Raw genomic sequence first — 19,521 nt, 5'->3', positions numbered from 1 at the left:
TAAGATTCTTTACGGTGGAACCTATCTATCCGGGTTGGCGAGATGACTATGGTGACTTTATTGATCTCGAGTATCTATCTCTCGGAGGTGCTAATAGAGGTAGGATTACTTACGTGTATTTATACATGTGAGTGTGTGCGCGCGTGTGTGAGCGTCTACACAGAAAAAAAAACTTAGCCAGTTCACCATGGAGGTCAGCTACATGCCTTTTTTTTTACTACGGTTAGTGACTTCACCATCTTCATAATTTGCACATCAATCCTCGCTAGTGCGTGTTGAAAATAAGAAAATAAAAGTGAGATAAATCTTATTCTAGACAATATTGTGACAAAACTCCCCTCTCAAATTCAAATCAAAATAGGAGAATTTTTTGCATCTCGCAGGCAATCGTGCTCTCTTTTCCCATGACCATCCATCCATCCTCGACGCCATCCATCACCCAGTCGCCATCGGAGCGTCCAAATCAAACCGCAAGCAGAAGCACGCGCGCCGCACGCCAAACATGCCAAACCCAAACCCCAACGCCGTCCTCTATAAACGGCAATGGCTACCTCACTGGCGCCTCGCCTCCTCCTCTCCTTCCCCCGAGGCCGATCCCTCATGGCCGCCGCCGCCGCCGCCGCGCTCGCCTCCCCGGCGGCCCTCTCCGCGTCGCTGACGCGCCGGGGCCTCGCCAGCTTCGCCGCCCCGTCGCTCCGGTCCGGCCCCGGCACCCGCGCCGCGCCGTCGCGCTCTCCGGTACTCGGCTTTGTGGCTTGGTGCTACCGTGCTAGTAACATGCTTCGATAGTTCGATTTCTTAACTGTAGTTTGATCGTGAGGCAGTTTTAATTCCTTTTGTTCCTCGCAAAAAAAAACTCCTTTTGTTAACCAACAAAATAATTGTTACTTTATTTTATTTTATACTAAGTAAATGGTACTTACAGGTGTAAGGACTCGTGTCTCGGGCTGTTGAGCAATCGGTTGTACAAGATGCTACAAAGTGTGAAGCCCCTGTCGTTGTTGTTACTGGTGCTTCGAGGGGAATTGGAAAAGCCACCGCCTTGGCTCTTGGAAAAGCACGCTGCAAGGTTATCAGTTTAAGCTATGTGCTTCTGCATCTACAGAAGTTCTCTCAAATGTATATGGTGCTTGTCTTAAACTTTGTTGACCTTGACTAAGCTCATCTCTGATTCCCAAAATGGCCATTGATAGAACAGGCTGCGAGATTATCAAATAAAAAGGACCACTGTTCATCTTGGATAAAAGTTTAGTCTCCAAAATTTACAAAAAGGTGATTCCATTGCAGGTCTTGGTGAATTATTCCCGATCATCAAAGGAGGCTGAAGAGGTATCCAAGGAGGTAAGCTTCAATGACTAGTTCCTTTGCATTAGTACTTTTGTTTTTTGTCCCCAAGCAATGCCCGTAGGACAAGAATAAGTGGTGTAAAAGGATTGAAAAAGCAATAACTTGATGATATGTTAAATTATTTTTTTTTCAGGGTACCATCTAAATTAACCATCTAAAGTAATAACATGATGATATGTTAACAGCTTGGTGTCGTTGTGGGCTTTTATTGGCAGCTTATTTGCTGAGATTGGTGTCGTTGTTGAGCGTCCGTTGGCAGCTTAAATGCTAGGTTTGTAAGACCTCGGCTGTAGACATTCATCCTTAATCTAAAAAAAAAATCTAAACTAACCATATATTCTGAATTCCTGATTGATTTATCAAATTTCTTGCTAAGTTTCTTTTCCAATCTACTCTGGTGAATTTTGAATGAGGTCTTAATTGATCCATCCTTAATTTTCTTTTCCATTTTTATCTGAGCAAATAATTCAAATTTCTTCATCTGGAAATAAATATATTTGATATAAGAGCGTTGATATACTACTTGTAGTATCAATTTTGTTTGAAAGACTAATATCAACTTTAATTTGGTAACTGAACAAATGGACATTTCACGGCTTATATAAGGTGGTTGGCTGCTAGGTGCTGGTATACCATCAGATTAGTGCTAGGCTGCTAGGTAAGATATAAAACTGCTTATACGGACAATGAATAAAAGAACAGGTCATTATTCAGATGCCGCACAAAATTTTGCTTAGTTCATGTCCGTCTTATCCTGCGTTAGACTATATCTGACTATCCAAGCAGATACCGATATTCCTATATTTTACAGATTGAAGCATCTGGAGGCCAGGCCATTATCTTTGGAGGAGATGTTTCCAAAGAAGCTGATGTGGAATCTATGATAACAACAGTAATTTAAGTTAACTTATGAGTAACCAATTTGTTCGTTCTTACCTCAATTCTGACAAAGATACATGTGTTCTTCCAGACTGTTGATACATGGGGAATAATTGATGTACTCGTAAATAATGCAGGTACTGCCAAATGCCTTTTTTATGTTTTAAACTGTTCCAACTTGTTTCGCTTCCAATAAAAGGAGTACAAAACTGATAACAGGAATAACATGGGACACATTGTTGATGACAATGAAGAAATCACAGTGGCAAGACGTAATTGATCTGAATCTTACAGGAGTCTTCCTTTGTACACAGGTACTTTCCTTCCTCCACACCCCATCTTGCTACCACGATTATTTTGCCCATGTCAGTGCAACATATTCATTGCAGGCTGCAACAAAAATAATGGTGAAGAAGAAAAAGGTATGGGATTTGTTTTTCATCAAATTGACATTTGCTTCCTGTTTTACTTAATATGCATGTATTTCACTTTGTACACCAGCCACTCATTTTAATATAACAATGAAGGGAAGAATTATCAACATAGCACCAGTTATTGGTCTAACTGGTAATGTTGGACAAGCTAATTACGCTGCTGCAAAGGCTGGGGTTATTGGGTTCACTAAAACAGTTGCTAGGGAATATGCCAGCAGAAATATTAACGTGAGCACATCTTTTGATTTATCAACTCAAACTTTTATCCAGTCTTCCCGTCGCTGAAATATTTCTGGAGATATCTATTCAGGAAAATGTAATTGTTCCTGGATTTGTTACATCAGCTCTGACTGCGGAACTTGGAGATGCAATAGAGAAGAAAATTCTGACAACTATCCCCTTAGGTATGCAATTACTCCTGCACTTGCATGTTGCATCCTCAGCTGTAACCAAATATTCTCTAATAGCTAATTTCAATGTGTTTAGTTTCTCTTTACTGTTTTTTACTCCTTTTGACCACATGTGCTAGCCCATATGTTTGAATTATTTCATGATACTAGTCGATGTACATGTGGAATTAATGCTAACTGACTTATTTATCTGGAACGTTATATATTAAAATGTATGGTAATAATGGAGCACTTAGTTTAAATATATAGGCGCTGGGTTAGATCTGGTGAATAGATGGTCAAGATGTTCCGGATCAGTCAAATTTGCGATTTTACATATGATAATAAATTAATAATATAATAATTGCTATCCTTTGCGACATGGCTATGGGTCATTGACTGCTAACACCTTGCACAGGTTTGACCATATTTAAGCATCCAGGGTAAGACCTACTTTACTGCCTAAACTAGTATTTGGTTCCTAGGACAGCAACTTTCTGAAGGGCCCAAAGAAAAAACATGAAACATTGAACCCTTGGCCTGAATTAAGTTAAGTTTCAAACTGAGATTTCCAGTGAATTTGAAAATTGGAGACCAAAATTGGTGACTGATTGGATTGATTTGTTTGTATGAGTTGGATCTCTTCGATATTGGAATAGATGCATATCCTTTCTATGATATGTTCCTGTGTGGTGTTTTCGAAAATTTTAGTTAGTGGTGCTAACATGAAGATGATTCTTTTCATCTTTTGTGATAAGTGGAATTTTCTTTAAATATTGACTCAGTATATCACCCACTTGATCTAAATATCCAGGGAGATACGGCCGTCCAGAGGAGGTTGCTGGCCTGGTGGAATTCTTAGCCCTCAGCCCTGCTGCAAGCTACATCACTGGACAGGTGATGTTACAGTTTGTATGCAGGTTCTGTTTGCTTGGTTCTTGAATGTTGCCGTACTCTTGCTGGACTCCTGTATCTTTTTGTGTTCATATGCAGGTCCTTGTCATCGATGGAGGGATGGTAATGTAAGGCTTGGTAAACTCGTCAGGCTTCAGTTTTGCGGTTTTGCCCCTTTTGTTCCTTTATTCTCCCAGATAACTGTGTACTCCACAGTTTTAAGGTGTCCTTAAAAGGGACATTTTGTTTATATGGATTTGGATTGCACAGAACATGGCATGTTCCTCGCAAGCTGATGATAAACTAGCTAGCAACATATACAGAACAAGTCTGTATGGAAAGACGTAGCATTCACATGATGCAGATACGAGAAAAATTTACTACTGTATAAAAAAATCCAGTTTCTTCAAGCAAAATAGAGACATTTGTAAAACGTAGAATCTCTGGCACCCCGGAGCACCGCGCTGGCCAAGTTGGTAACGATGACAGATAAAGAATCGCAGCAAAATGAAAAATCGAGTGATCCGAGCAGCCATGCCTACCCTCCGTTTTTATTTACATCGTATCGTATTAGGTTTGTTCTAAATTAAAGCTAGCCAATTTTGATCAAATTTATAGAAAAATATACAACAACTATGCTATCCAACTTTCAATGTATACTTCATGATGTATTTAATAAAACAAATTTGGTACTGTAAATGTTATTATATTTTCTATAAATTTGGCCAAAGTTGATCAAATTTGACTTAGAACAAACCTAATACGACATGTAAATAAAAACACAAAAAGCATGAAGCATTCAAGGAGCGGCCATGACGACGTGTACCCCGACCAATCTTGAATCCTTAATTCTTATATTACGGAAGCTAAGTTTATCATTGTCCGAGGTGCTAATTATATTGTCAATTTAGACTATTAGTTCTTAAGGATAACCATAAGATTTAGTTTGTTAGCCCCTCTAAGTCGAAATCCTGGCTCCGCCTCTGGCTATACGTTCAAACAGTGCTACAGATGGTGCCTAATGAGAGTCGCTTATGTTGTTTGGCTGGAGCTTCAGCACTCGACGAGCTACTCCATCGGTCGCTCACCCCCGGACTCGTAGTATGAGGTTTGGGTTGTTGTCGTGGTCATTTTTACTTCTTTTTTTTGGCGAGAAGTGGACATTTCAGAGTGTTTTGTGCTGATTAAGTTTTGACGTGTGTTATGTGTGATTAGGAGTGGGCCTCTCTCCCGTGCATTCTTTTCTTCTTCTAAATGAAATGACACGCTGCTCTCCATGTTGTTTAAGGGAAGAAATCACCCAAAGTAGCATAGCTTTTTCTTTCGTCAATTGGACTAGGACATGTACGGGTACTCTTAAGAAAACAAAATTAGAATTCTGAATAAAACTGGTTAATAATTTGCCACTGCAGAACAATAAATGATGAAAAGTGGAGCACAATAATTGGCGAGGCAATGTCAGTTTCGATAGGCTCGGTCTATTCCTTTTCCTCTAAATCTTACTCAGTATTGTCATAAAATATAGCTACATTTAGGTTCACTCTAAGTCAAATCTTCCTGACGTTGACTAAGAATTGCAAAAAAAAAAAAGAGAAAAACTATAGAGGCTATCGACATATAGATGATGTTAGTAGTTTCATTATGAAACCATCAAAACATGTAGTTTTTCTATTTGAAATAAAATAGTTTTAAGAGGTATGATTGGTCGAACTTAAAAATATTTGACTAAGGTTAAACATAGTTGTATTTTGAAATAAGTTATTTTTAGAGTTATTATTGATCAAACATAAAAATATTTGACTAGGGACAACTCTAAACTTAGTTATATTTTGAGAAATATAGAGTATTTGTATAGGCATTCCCATCTACCACTTGAGAATGTGCACCATCCCCTGCTCTTTTGGTGCATGGTACCTATGCAATTGGGAAATAAAAAATCATTGTCTCAAAATAAATCAGGTCCTAAAAAAATTCAAAATTAGTTCCTCTAAATAAGAAAGGGGAAGGGCCTGCATTAAGATCTAGAAATACTGATAGATTATCACACTGTTTGCTTCTATTGCAATCCCAGATACATTTCATGAGTTTTAAGCCAAAAGAGTCCAAGGAAACTTTACACCTGAAAAACTAAGTTCTACATTGTTCACGGTGTTCACAGAGCTCACGGCTTAACTCACTCACGCCCTTCTAGAGCATATAAGCTGAAGTTTACAACTTCAAATTTCCCAAAATGCTCCAAAGGTTAATCATCTGACATGCATTTGAAGAAGACCTTGGCTCGTGGAGAAGCTCTCCTATATTTTACCAACTCTGTAACCGCTTCATTGGATTTTGAACAGTCTTCAGCAATACAGACATGGAATTCTTCAAGCCGTCTTGCCTTGGACAATACAACTTGATAAAATTCATCTCACTTAGCGTGCACATCGTATCAACCACATCAGCACGTATGAGTTTGGAGAGCAAATCACCAGTCCATTGTGCATTCAGAAAGTCAATCTCAACTTCATCACGCTCAGAATATACATCATTGACCTGCAGCAAAGATGAGAAATTATATAGGCTTGCATACAAATGAAGTTAAAAAAATGTACCATTAGCTTTTCAAACTACCACTTCAAACTACCTCAATATACAAATCTTCAAGTTTAGGAGCATTCCTGAGCAGACAGAATACGGATAAAACACTAGACAATAGGCTCAGGCTTGTATCCAGTGTTAAACGCTTCAGATCATTGAAGGGGCAGGAGAGTCCCTCCAGAATGTTATCATCCTCTACCTGAAATATAGATAAACTGTTAGACTACAAAACCAAGACATAGGTGATGAAAAGTATTTTGTCTTGATCTCTTATTTCGTATAGTTACATGTTTTGTCCATGAGATAATCATAGCAATTTAAATCATATAACAAACATCCATGGAATTATTCAGTTGCCAAAAGAAAGACCATGTTAACGGTGAGACCAAACAATCAGGCAGCAGCCTCCACATCCACGCACGGCTTCCAACTACAGTTGCGCCCCTTTGACCCACGGTGGCATCTCAATTGCCAATGTGCTCAGGGAGCCAGAAGGGGAACAGAGAGGAGAGTGATGAGAGCAGAGAGTGTGTGCAATTTCTTTTTTTCCATGGGACATGTCCGATGTATGGGAATTGGGAGCGGGTTCTCAACCAAGTTTGGGAGCACAATGTGAGACTGCCCTATAGGTCCTTGGAAAAGTCGTAACATATGATCAGAATATTTATGGTTTTTTATTGTTCCTTTTGGTAATTGAGTCTAAAAATGTCTAGCACTTAAGATGGAATGGAGTGTTGTGCCCACAATACATTCGCTAAGGGAACTTGCTTGTCTCTGTGTATTTAAAGTTCTGCTAGGTTGAGACTTGAGACTACCAGTTTAAAACCCTCTGCGCTCGCAACTCCATCGGATGCATTATTTTGCTCCACAGCACAAGCAGTAGCATGGAAATCTGTTTGGACTTTGGACCATATGGATTCTGGACAATCCAAGTCAGAGTTAACTTAGACTGGCTCAACTATATGTGAAAGTAAGACATCTATGTTTAAATTAACGTTGGAATTCATTTGCAGGGAATCAAACTTGTGCATATAACCTCACAATTTGAGTGGTGATTACTAATCATCATATAAAACCTCGCAATAGCAGAAAAGATGTTTCGTCAAACTGAAGAAAACACTTTACCTGTATTTGCACGTGGAGGGACCTGGCCCGAGCCAACCCTGCCATATGCTTGACGAAATCTTGGTCAAAGGGACACTCGATTCGGACTTGCTCAAGGGATGGGAGATCACTAATCCTCCACCCATAATAAAAAAGGTCAGCTATAGAAAAGAAACGAAGTTTGGGAGCCTGAATAACCCAATGATCATTCCCGTCATCGCTATAAGGAAGCCACAACAGCGTAAGAGACAGTGCTTCAAGCATTGGGGATGTAGGTCATGTAGCAATTAACAACTCCAACTCCCTCGCGCCTTCTGGAAAACCGACATAGCTTAGGTGTAGAGAGGTTAGATTTGGGGGTCCTGTGAAGCCTGGGGCCGTGGTTGGGATATCGCAGCCTCGGAGATAGAGAAATGTGAGCTCGCGGCTAGGATGCAGCGTGTGGACCGAACCTCCATGTGATCGGTGGAAATCAAGCTGGAGGGTTTGGACCCCCTTGAGCTCCAGGAGGCGGATCCAGCGGTCGGAGTGGCGGAACGACGCCTCCCCGACGGCTGAGTGGCGGAACTCGCGGACGGGGTATGAGTAGCGCCGGAGGACGCCGGTGACGGCGCCGGGGTTCGCGCTCTCGTCCCATTTGAACTTGAGGGAGGGGACGGACTCCCAGCGGCGGCGCCAGGCGCGGGCGAGGGCTGAGGTGCGGACGGCGTCGCGGAGGGGAAGGCGGGAGAGGATGGCGTTGAGGAGCTCCGAAGGGAGGGATTCCAGGACATCCGCCGCCGCGCCCGGCAACGGAAGACGCGGCCTCTGCCGCGGCGGCGCGGCATCCATCTTCGACGATTCGGATTCTAGGCCATTGCTGTCCGCGCCCAAAAACAAAAAAGGATTCAGCTCCGAGCTCATTAGAAGAGAAGGAATGTCGCCCCACCACAAAGAACAAGTCAAACCAGCGAAACGCACCTCGATGGATGACTGGATTCGCCGGCGACACGGGAGGAGGACGGACGCCGGCGGTGACGGCGGACGAGCTCAGCCGAGCAGCTCACTGCTGCTGTGTTGGAACCGCCCGCTGCCCATGTAGGATGAAATGAAAAGATGGCCCAGGCCCATCCTTACGCGCCGGTCATTTGTATTGCCAAGGCCCATCAGCCTTTTGGATTTTATTTGAAGATGAAAATTCCTTTCCCCCAGAAAGAGGTTGAAAATCCTACTTACACAGGTATTATTTCCTTTCCAAAAAATTTTACCCACACGTATGCACTCGCATCTTTGAATACACAAATTGCACACCTTTCCATATGAATGCTTTAGAGAGACTAGATTGATAGATAACAAGATTGATAAAGTTATGGATAGATTTCAATAAAAAATCTAACCAAATAAGCTATACTACAAAATTAGAGCAGAGTTCCCATACAGATGGTATCTATAAAGAGCAGTGCTTCCACTCATGACAATTTAAGGCAATGAAGAACTCTTTATGTGCCTAACCCTGAACATGGCCAAGGCATAGAATTGTGCTGACTTCTTAGTGATGATGATGTAACTTTGTTTTGTATGAAAGGTGGATCGTAAATGTAATGCAATGAAACACATGATTCAATATCATCCTTGATGTTCGGTTGACGGAGATATAGCAAGAGGGCTTGTGATAATCTTATCCCTAACACCACCTCATATTTGTTCAAGTGACTTCGTCTTCGTCATCCCTATCGCCCGATGCCACCCATCCGGCCTTCATTACCACGAGTGGCATTAAAGAGTTTTTGGCTTTCCCTCTAGCCTCAACAGTCACTAAATCCTCTAAATAACATGAAACCACAAGCCCCTAACCCTAATTTTGTGAGTGTCCCCATTTCTTATTTCTTTGATCTCCATTCTCTTTCTTCTATATTTCTCTACGATCCATTATTGGTGAATATTTTCTATCAGAGAGATGGTATCATGAAGGATAATTCTTCTTGATGACAAAAAGAAATGTTATAAACATGCTCATTCTTATGACCATATAACAATACTCACTCCTCATTCTTATAATAAGGATGAAGATGAACCAACACACTCTCATGGAACTCAAAACGTCTCAAAACACAAATCACCATACACAACCCTCCACTCTAGTACAACTTGAGTGTCACTACAAAATTGTTGACCTCCTAAATAGCCATAAATGTGGCTATAAACAAAGTAGAATGATTCTTTGTTGTACCAACATCGTGCAATTTGGCGGTCCCTTCGTCCCTTCACTATAGCATACGTCAGTAACTACTTCTGATTGCAACAAAAAAATCAGACTGCAATATGATATTTATTGCTTACTAGATCTTGGAATAGAAAATGGAAAAAAAATATTAAAAAAATACATAAACTCTATACCAATTACTAATATATGGATCATATGAATGCACTATGGCACTACACAAATATGAACAATAAGATAAACAGAGGGACGATAAAAGACAAAGAGATTTAGAGTTTAGATTATAAATATGCTGCAATAACTCAAATAATCTTTGTAGAGTATTCCTGCAACAACAAGTAGAATAGAATTTCTAAGAAATAAGTATAAAATTCTCTATTTTCAGAAGGCAATATGCTCATCAGAGATGCAACAATAGAAAGTCTAACCTAACACTAGACCAACAAAATCTATAAAAATAATATACAACATACCCTTATCTTTTATTCTTCTCAGAGCGCTAAAAGAACTTAAAAAGTCACCCAAGTATATGCACTCCATATTGGTGGAGTGGATTTTAAGAACTCGCTATTGTCCTAAAGAAATCCTATAACTTACCATCGTGAAAAAACACCTCCTATTTTATATGTCCTTGCACGCCGTAGGTCTAAGCAGGGTACGATGCTTGCTTTGATTTCGGATGAAAAAGCGCAACGGTTGGTTCATTTATCGATTCTTATATGCTATGTATATTCGAGACGCACACGCCATTACAAGGTTAAAAAATGTACAATCACTAGCAACCATGGATGTACAACTTCTACCATTGTAGCTATTGCCTCCGAGCTCAGCACATCCATATCCCTATAATCCAGTGGCTAGCTGGATTTCCCCAAGAGAGACACTCAAAATCAGTAGTTATATTAAACTAATGACGTTAAATATGTAGTTTTGTGATTATAAAGCTGCACACGATGAATTTTATTTAATTTATAGTTTTATGATAAAATATCTAACTATGCAATTTTATTTGTGAAAAATTTATCAATATATATACTTTTTTTAAATTTGCTCTAGGATAATGAGATGACAATTTACATCAATGGACAATTAATCACCCGCATAATCTAAATAATGTTTTACCTTGGATAAGTTGCTTGTTTCCTATTTAATTATCAAATAATACATATTATTTACTCACCAAGTATTATGTTTACTTGGCTTCTAACATTGTATCAATGGTGTGTATTATGTAGATTCTTGTGAGCTATGAGATGTTAAGTCTTGTGAGCTATGATATGTTAAGTGTGATAAATTATGTTAGTTGTGATTATACTTGTGAGCTGCTCTCTTCGTTTTAAATTATCAGTCGTTTTGACTTTTTAGATACATCAATTTTGCTATTATACACCTAGATATCATACATATCTAGATGCATAGTAAAAATTATACATGTAGAAAAATTAAAACAACTAATAATTTGAAACTTGAAACGGAGAGAGTATAAAATTAGATCACGAACACTTAAAATACATTTCTGATAAAAATCATGACAAGTTGAAAATAAGTCGTAACAGGCTTATGTTTCTAGAATTTGGAAACAGTATGTGACATGACAAAACTGACCTAAGAATGTTCTCCATCTTGTAGGCAATCAACCTCATCTTCCCATGATCCTCCATCCATCGTCGATTCTTGTTGCATCCGCGCGAAGCGCATCCATTGCCCCCGTCGCCATCGGAGCTTCCGAAGCAAACCGCACGCAGTCACACCAAACCTGCCAAACCCCAACGACATCCTCTCTATAAACGGCTATCTCGCTGGCGCCCCGCCGCCTCCCCATCCGCACCCTCTCCTCCCCCCGACTCCGATCCCTCATGGCCGCCGCTGCCGCCGCCAGTACCGCCGCCGCCGCGCTCGCCTCACCGGCGGCCCTCTCTGTGTCGCCGGCGCGCCGGGGCCTCGTCAGCTTCGCCGCCCCCGCGCTCCGTTCGGGCCCCGGCTCCCGCGCCGTCGCGCTCTCCGGTACGGCGTGCTGACGGCATCTGTGCTCTGTGGGTTGGTGCTAGTAAACATGTTTCGATAGTTCGATTTGTGGGGTTTGAGGTTCTCGTTCGAAAGGTTGCGGTCAATTAATATCGGAATGGTAGCGATCCAGTTTTACTTTATGTGATTGAAATGGAAATTTGGTTGGGCGATTGATGATTATCTGAACGCTTTGGTGGGAATCCGTGCTTTCCAGGTAATTGCATTGGCGTATATATGCTGTGTGTGCTGACGAAGAAATTTTGTTTTTATGCTTACTATATCTTGTCAACTTTTTAAGTGCTAGAAAAACCAATTTCTAATCCCTGGTTTAGAAAGGTTATGGGCTTTGGCGGTAATTTTTTAGCTTGTCACTAGGTGCTATTTGCCAAGTTGCTTAGCAGTAGGTCTATCTCTGAGGTCTTGTTCCCAGGCCACTCCATGTGTATGCTGAATTTTAACTTGAAATCCAGCATCATAGGTTCTCAACCAGTCCTCCTTTTTGCCCCCTTTTCTTAGTAAAATTGGTGCAAAAAACTGTTCATGCCTCAGGGTTTGTATATGGTATATCTAAACTTTGGTGGACTTATCTGAATTTGGCATATGTGATGTCCTAGCCTTGTGATTGATAAAGAGAACTGTCCTTTGATCATGACACCATTTGAACTCCTGTAAACCAACAAAATTCATGACACCATTTGAACTCCTGTAAACCAACAAAATAATTGATACATTCTTTTATTTTACTAAGTATATGGTATTTACAGGTGTAACAACTCATGTCGCGGCTGCTGAGCAAGCTGTTGTACCAGATGCTACAAAGTTGGAAGCTCCTGTCGTTATTGTTACTGGTGCTTCAAGGGGAATCGGAAAAGCCACTGCATTAGCTCTTGGAAAAGCAGGTTGCAAGGTTAGCAGTTTACATAATCGGCTCATACATCTATACAAATTCTATCAAATGTATACTAGCTTCTCTTAATAAACTGCATATAACTAGACTAAGCTCATCTGATTCCGCAGTGGCCAGTTTGCCACTGCTAGGGTAGGCTGCAAGATTATCAATTTAATGCATTATGCATTATGGATAAAAGTTTAATCTTCTGAGTTTTACAAAACTATGATTAACAACTGCAGGTCTTGGTGAATTATGCCCGATCTTCAAAGGAGGCTGAAGAAGTTTCCAAGGAGGTAATCTTCAATGGCAAGTGGCCTCATACACAAGGAAACCGGTTTCCTTTATTTTTCTTTCCTTTTCCTCCTCAGGTAAGGCCTGTAAGACAAGAATAAAATGGAGAGAACAGATTGGAAGAGTAAGAAAATGCTGCTGTGCTTAAACTAAATTTTACCAGGCTACCATCTAAATTAACCATATATTGTGATTGATAAATTACATTTCCTGCTAAGCTTCTTCTGAACCAGTCAAAATTTGTGGATTTTGATTGAAGTTTTTTTCTTATTCATCCTGAATTATCTTTTGTATTTTTCTCTAAGAATATCTTTAAAAACTTTTCATCATGAAATAAATTTATCCGATATATGAGTGTTGGCAGTGGCGGGCCCAAAGGGTAGTCCAGATAGGCCCAGGACTACCCTAAATTTTGGCCCAAAAGTTTTTTAATACTCAAAATTCATAGCCCAAACTGAAAAAATGGGCCCAACAAACTATCCCTAGCCCAACTTGAGCTCCTCACGCCTGGTGCCTCCACCCAGCAGCCGCATACCACCCTCGCCTCCGCCCGACGCAGATGCATGTGCGCCGCTCGCCCACACCGCCAACCGCGCCGGGCACCCTCCCCTCCCCGGTGCCCCCGGCCCTAGCCTCCCATGGTGGCTTCACCAGCCGGCAGAGATCGCCCTCCCCTCCCCAGCTCCACCAGCCGGCAGAGATCGTCCTCCCCTCCCCAGCTCCACCAGCTGGCAGAGATTGCCCCCCGTCTAGCGCGGTAGCACCCTACTGGCGGCTCCATCTGCCGGCCGCCGCAGCAGTCGAGCGCCTGTGCCTTGCGCGGACGTGCTGGCTGCAGGACCAGGCTGCCGTGGGCCACCGTGACGCCGCTCGTCGCCTCCCACCACGGCGTCGCCGCCTGCTGGCTCCTGCTCCGAGCAATGCTCCCCAACGCGCAGCATTGCCACTGCAGTAGTATGGCACGCGTCAGGGGCATTCGGCAATTAATCCCCATCGCCCAATTGCAATCAGCAAGGCAACAATGGCAAAATCCACTTGTGTATATTGTTCTTTTTCTCTCTGCCCTGTCTTAATTTCCTTTTAACTATGTTTATTGTAAATTTAGTTATTATATACTGTATTTTTATTGAATTGCAATTAGATTATACAGCATTGCGCTTTGAAATTTTTGATCAGGACTACCCTAGTTTCAAATCCTGGGTCCTTTGCGCTTTGAAATTTTTGATCAGGACTACCCTAGTTTCAAATCCTGGGTCCGCCACTGAGTGTTGGTTATACTTTTAGCAACATTAATGTGGTAACTGGTAAATGAATTAATGGACACTTCACTGCTTGTATTCTTCTCTATTTCTACATGGTAGGTTATTTGTAACATATCTGTAGATGAGTTAACTTGATGAGCAATAGCCCACTAACACACACGTTGTGTACCACTAAAAATTGTGTATTTCGCACAAGCCTACTGGTGTTCTACAAGTTATATTTATTTATCTAATGAGCAGGAGAGCTGCGTGTCATTTCATTAAGACGAAGTTATATTTAGGGCACCCATGTCCAATATACTTGTTTAAGATTACAATGTCATCTAACTATCTAAGCAGTTATATTTTATCTAGGCCACCATTTTTCAGTGCTTATGCCTCAGCATCCACTCCACTATGAATAACGTTCCACCTAAGGTTATGTTTCAGAAATACGTACAATGCGTTTAGTTTATGAGTTATAATCAATGTCCCCTAGGTGGTCGCCTAGCCCCTGCCTAGGTGTTGCCTATCTGCTAGCCTCGTAATTTCGGACCAGTTGCTTAGTGCAGCTGATATCAGACTAGTGCTAGGCGCCTAGGAGAAGACTGCCTGTATGGAGAACGAATGAAAAAAAATGGGTAATTTTTCTGTTTGAACTGCAGATTATACCTAAATATCTTTTTAGGTGTTGACATGAGATAATAAATTGAGAAATTGGTGTTCTTGCCCCTACTTTACAGTGCAATTGTAATTTTGCCCTTACTATTCACAAGTTAACACGATTTTACCCCTAGGCAACGCAATATTACCCCCCCTGTTTTGACCGTTGACTAGGGGCAAAATCGCGTTGAATTGTCAGTAAGGGCAAAATCACAAAGTTGGAAAAAACGAGGGCAAAATTTCAATTGCATTGCAAAGTAGGGACAGAAACACAAATGCCCCTAATAAGTTTAATAAACTGTGGCTTGACATCTGTTGGTCTTTTAAGTGTTCGTCAAGAAATATGCTCAAAGGGCAAAGACACTTCAGGGTATTTTAGAGGTCCAGATTTTGCCTTTGTTGTTCATGTCTTGTCTTATTCTGCATGGAACTGTATCCAAGCAGATACTGATATTCCTCTGTTTTACAGATTGAAGCATCTGGAGGCGAGGCCATTACCTTTGGCGGAGATGTTTCCAAAGAAGCTGACGTTGAATCTATGATAAAAACAGTAAGTTGAGTTAACTTGAGATAAACCGATTTGCTAAGTTTTACTTCAGTTATTCACTTATTCTACTTTTCAATTCTAACATAGATACATGTGTAAATCTTCCAGGCAGTTGACACATGGGGAACAATTGATGTACTGGTAAATAATGCAGGTACCGATGAATGCATTTTTGCCTTCTGTAATTGTTCCAATTTGTTTCACTTACAACAATTGAAATACTAAACTTATTCCAGGAATCACACGGGACACATTGTTGATGAGGATGAAGAAATCACAGTGGCAAGATGTAATTGATCTGAATCTTACAGGTGTTTTCCTTTGCACACAGGTACTTATCCCATTCTCCCCATTTTGCTACCACAATTATTTTGTCCTTCTCACGGCAATATGTTCTTTGCAGGCTGCAACAAAAGTAATGATGAAGAAAAAGAAGGTATGGGATGTTTTGCTTCATCAAATTGTTATGCTATTTCTGTTTTCCATTAATGCATATATTTTACCTATACCAGCCTCTCATTTTTTACATCACAATGCAGGGAAGAATTATCAACATAGCATCAGTTGTTGGTCTAACTGGCAATGCTGGACAAGCTAATTACGCTGCTGCTAAGGCTGGAGTTATTGGGTTCACAAAAACAGTTGCTAGGGAATATGCAAGCCGGAATATTAATGTGAGAATATCTTTTGATTCATTAACTCAAAGCTTTTATCCAATTTCCCAGTTGCTGAAATATTTATGCACATTTCTGTTCAGGCAAATGTTATTGCTCCTGGTTTTATTGCATCAGATATGACTGCTGAACTTGGAGAAGAGCTCGAGAAGAAAATTCTGTCAAATATTCCCTTAGGTATGCAGTTTCTTTGGCATTGGCATCCTCAGCTGTAAATATTCTTAAGTGCCTAATTTGAATGGATGAATTGGGTAGCATTTTCGTGAATATTGGAAATTATTGAGATAAAGCCTTATTATATACCCTCCTGCCACTAATTGCCATGCATGAATTTTCAGGGAGATACGGTAGGCCAGAGGATGTAGCAGGTCTGGTGGAATTCTTAGCCCTCAGCCCTGCTGCAAGCTACATCACTGGACAGGTCTGGTTACAGCTGTGTGTATTTTTTGTTTTCTTGGTTCTTTGAACTTTGAAGTCTTCTTACTGAACTCCTTTTATCTTGTGGTGTCATGTGCAGGTCCTCACCATCGATGGTGGGATGGTAATGTAAGGCTTTGGCAAACCCACCCGTCCTATCATTTGTTAAAAAAAAACTGTAATCAACAGTTTTGATGTGTCCTCTTTTAAAAGGGCGATTTGTTTTCTGTGCAGCAATTTTTCTAGTATCTAGTTTATAGGGAGAGTGGGACAATATGGAGATAGAAATGTAAGAGATTTGCAGGTATTCCTTTCTGAGCGATTGCTTCCAGCCACGTTTTGGTCCATGTCCATCTGACATTGGCATGCTCCTAATTCATACCCAGAAGAGCTCGGTCCTCTTTTGCCCTGCCCCTCAGTTTCTGCTTTCTGCACTCTACCCGTATTTTAGTTCTATTCAGACTGTTAGCCTGACGAGATTGAAATTTGAATCTGTGCAAGAACGGGGTTGGATCTGAACAAAGATCGCTGGCTCGGAAAATTTCTGTGGACCCGGAAGTATGAGATGACGAGGCTTCCTGTTTATCGCCCTCCCAAGGAAGCGCTCGAGGCTCTGTCATCCGCCCTGGTTTCGCACCGTCCGGCTCACATGGGATGAACCAAACAACGAGGAAGCTCCAGCACCTTGTCCAAGCAGGCTTATCAAGCAACAAGGTGAAGCCAAACAAGGTGCAGGAGCGGTGCGGTAACATGGGATGATCTGAATCGAGCATAGACGTGGGAAATCCTCTTTTCGACTAATTGATCAAGAAAGACCATGCAAGAGGGATCTAACTGTTGTAGCCGACTGCACATTGAGTGATTGAGTCTACTGGTGCTTCAGTCCAAGTGCTCAACCTTGTTGCATAACATGGTCCAGTTTTTTGTTGGACTATGGTTTTATCCTACGATTACTGGGGTTTCTAATTTAATTGTGCACAGTAGATGACCAAATAGCACGCAAGATTAGCTTAGTTTAGAACAGACGTATTAAGTTGGCATTTAGAAAAGCAACATACTTTCTCCGTATCAAAATGTAGGTTGTTTTAATTTTTCTAAATTCATAGATTTTGCTATACACCTAGATATACATTATATCTAGATATATAACAAATACTATAAATCTAAGAAAGCCAAAACTATCTACAATTTGGAACAGAGGAAGTAGAATGCAAGTAGATCGTGCTGCACAAACAGTTATTACTTCAAATTACGAACACTCTAGCTTGACACAAACTAATTAATTGTTTGGTTTCAGCAATCACCTCATCTGGAATTGAATGGTCCATCATAAGTTTCTCCGATAATTTTTCATAGGATGAACCCATTCCTAATTGTTAAGCTAACCATGTGATCACTTTATCAATCCATTTTATTCCTCGAACCAACTAAACAAAAGTCTAAGAAATGAGAATGTGATTCACAACCCCATTCATCAAACTAGGCACTCCACCGCTCAGCCATGGCACTTGCTCGTGAATCCAAGCGCGTGAGACGGAGGATGGATGGCGTGCAAATGCGGCGAGCCCATCCCAGCCTCAAGTTTCCAAGGGAAGGGATCATCTCGGATCATATGGGAATATTATTGAATCCATTTTAAGAGCGTGGTAACGGATCATGATCATAATGCTCTCTTCACAATTCAATTTGACCTTTATATATTTTTAGCTTAAAATTATGTAAGATTAAAGCTCGGCCCTTAGATTATCTAGTCTAAAAATTTCCCTTATCCCTGAACCAATCAACCAAACATATAAAGAAATAGGATGCCAAAAAATGGGTGCGCTCCACTACTTCGTCTTCCGACATTTGCAAATGCTTGGTAACACGACAAAGTAACGATCAACCTGTTATTTCAGTAAGACGACTTGACGCACGTTACGGCCCGGCGGGCGGAGAGCACCTTTCATGACTAGTTGTGCTACTTGGACGAGGGGATGGAATTGATTAGGGTGGACTTGGTGATGACTCCTGTGCCAGGAAAAGGTTCCTCGTTCTATCATGAAATGACATCCAGTTCAGTCTATACTAGAAAGACCCGTGGCTTTGCCGCGTGGGGTCCGTATCCTGCGTCGTAGTATTGCAGTTGATGCGGACTTTAGTTCGTTCATGTTAGTAGTTGTATACAGGTGAATGTAAAAAAAAATTTAAGCAACGTAGTTAAGATAAATTCATCATTTCTTTATTTTCGCATAGGTGTCATGGTTTGCCCGCTGTTGCATTTGGTATATATTTTGAGCATTCTATTGTTGTGACGCTATTATATTATTTAAGTAGTATATTATTTTAGTATCGAAATGGAGGTATGAGATTTGTTGTTGCATTTATTATGGTAAAAAAAGGGGTAAAATAATTTAATAGGGAGGATGGAGCACGGATACTTAATGTGTTTGCGAAATCATGAGACAATTAATACACGTGATGTTTTTTAAGAAAGTAGTGGTTATATTAAAATATGTCGCGTTATTGTGGAGGTCGCATGAGAAGCTATAGAAGAACGATAGCACAATATTATATTTTTAGCAAATTAAGATGTTATGTTGAACAAATTAGGAAAATATTTTGAATTTACAATTTTGTTATGTAGCTTTAAAATTTTGAGTTTTTTTAGAAGCGTTTTGAATTTAAAATTTTTACTATATAGTAAAGATGTAGATTTTAAAATTCTAAGCAACTTTTGTATTGATTATTTTTTGATTTGAAGATGTTTTGGTGTCCAAATTTTAGATACAACGGATCGTATGGAAGTATTTATGCAAACGAATTGCGAAAGTTTTGAATTTTAAAATTTACTCTATAATAAAGTTGTAGTTTTTGAATTTTAGATCAAGTTTTATATTGAATAAATTTTGATTCCAACGCGATTTGGTGTTCAAATTGTACGTATAATGTTGCTCGTGTAGAAATAACGAATGTAACAGGT

At 40.5% G+C, this 19,521-nt stretch overlaps 1 protein-coding gene and 2 pseudogenes across 3 annotated transcripts; 2 read left to right on the top strand and 1 right to left on the bottom strand.

Moving 5' to 3' along the window:
- The first annotated feature begins 543 nt into the window (after window positions 1–543).
- LOC112897206 lies at window positions 544–4,193 on the top strand (annotated as a pseudogene).
- Window positions 4,194–5,957: 1,764 nt separating this feature from the next.
- On the bottom strand, window positions 5,958–8,701 carry LOC112882801 (annotated as a pseudogene).
- Window positions 8,702–11,540: 2,839 nt separating this feature from the next.
- Window positions 11,541–17,525, top strand: LOC112882784 (3-oxoacyl-[acyl-carrier-protein] reductase 4-like). Of its 3 annotated transcripts, XR_003226709.1 has the most exons (13): window positions 11,543–11,831; window positions 12,599–12,741; window positions 12,966–13,019; window positions 15,391–15,471; window positions 15,577–15,622; window positions 15,705–15,799; window positions 15,872–15,904; window positions 16,008–16,142; window positions 16,226–16,319; window positions 16,481–16,563; window positions 16,660–16,688; window positions 16,794–16,863; window positions 17,061–17,198. XR_003226709.1 is itself a non-coding variant. In XM_025947933.1 (12 exons), exons 1-12 carry the CDS (start codon window positions 11,684–11,686, stop codon window positions 17,215–17,217), a joined length of 1,098 nt encoding a protein of 365 aa, XP_025803718.1. In that variant the 5' UTR covers window positions 11,541–11,683; the 3' UTR covers window positions 17,218–17,525. The 3 variants fall into 3 exon arrangements, 2 of the variants coding, with proteins under 2 accessions (XP_025803718.1, XP_025803726.1); XM_025947933.1 differs by lacking the exon at window positions 16,794–16,863 and having other exon boundaries at window positions 11,541–11,831; window positions 17,061–17,525; XM_025947941.1 differs by lacking the exon at window positions 17,061–17,198 and having other exon boundaries at window positions 16,794–16,977.
- Window positions 17,526–19,521: the final 1,996 nt, after the last annotated feature.

Source organism: Panicum hallii, chromosome 1 (assembly GCF_002211085.1).
Source record: "Panicum hallii strain FIL2 chromosome 1, PHallii_v3.1, whole genome shotgun sequence".
NCBI lineage: Eukaryota > Viridiplantae > Streptophyta > Magnoliopsida > Poales > Poaceae > Panicum > Panicum hallii.
The sequence above is the reverse complement of the archived record's forward strand: the minus strand, read 5'-3'. Positions and strand labels throughout refer to the sequence as shown.

What these genes read in the sequence shown, in the direction of transcription:
- LOC112882784 (XM_025947933.1), top strand. Translation starts at nt 11,684, where the DNA reads ATGGCCGCCGCTGCCGCCGCCAGTACCGCCGCCGCCGCGCTCGCCTCA. An exon ending in GTGTTTTCCTTTGCACACAG is followed by an intron (nt 15,800 to 15,871) that starts GTACTTATCCCA and finishes TGTTCTTTGCAG; the next exon opens with GCTGCAACAAAAGTAATGAT. An exon ending in CAAGCTACATCACTGGACAG is followed by an intron (nt 16,564 to 16,659) that starts GTCTGGTTACAG and finishes TGTCATGTGCAG; the next exon opens with GTCCTCACCATCGATGGTGG.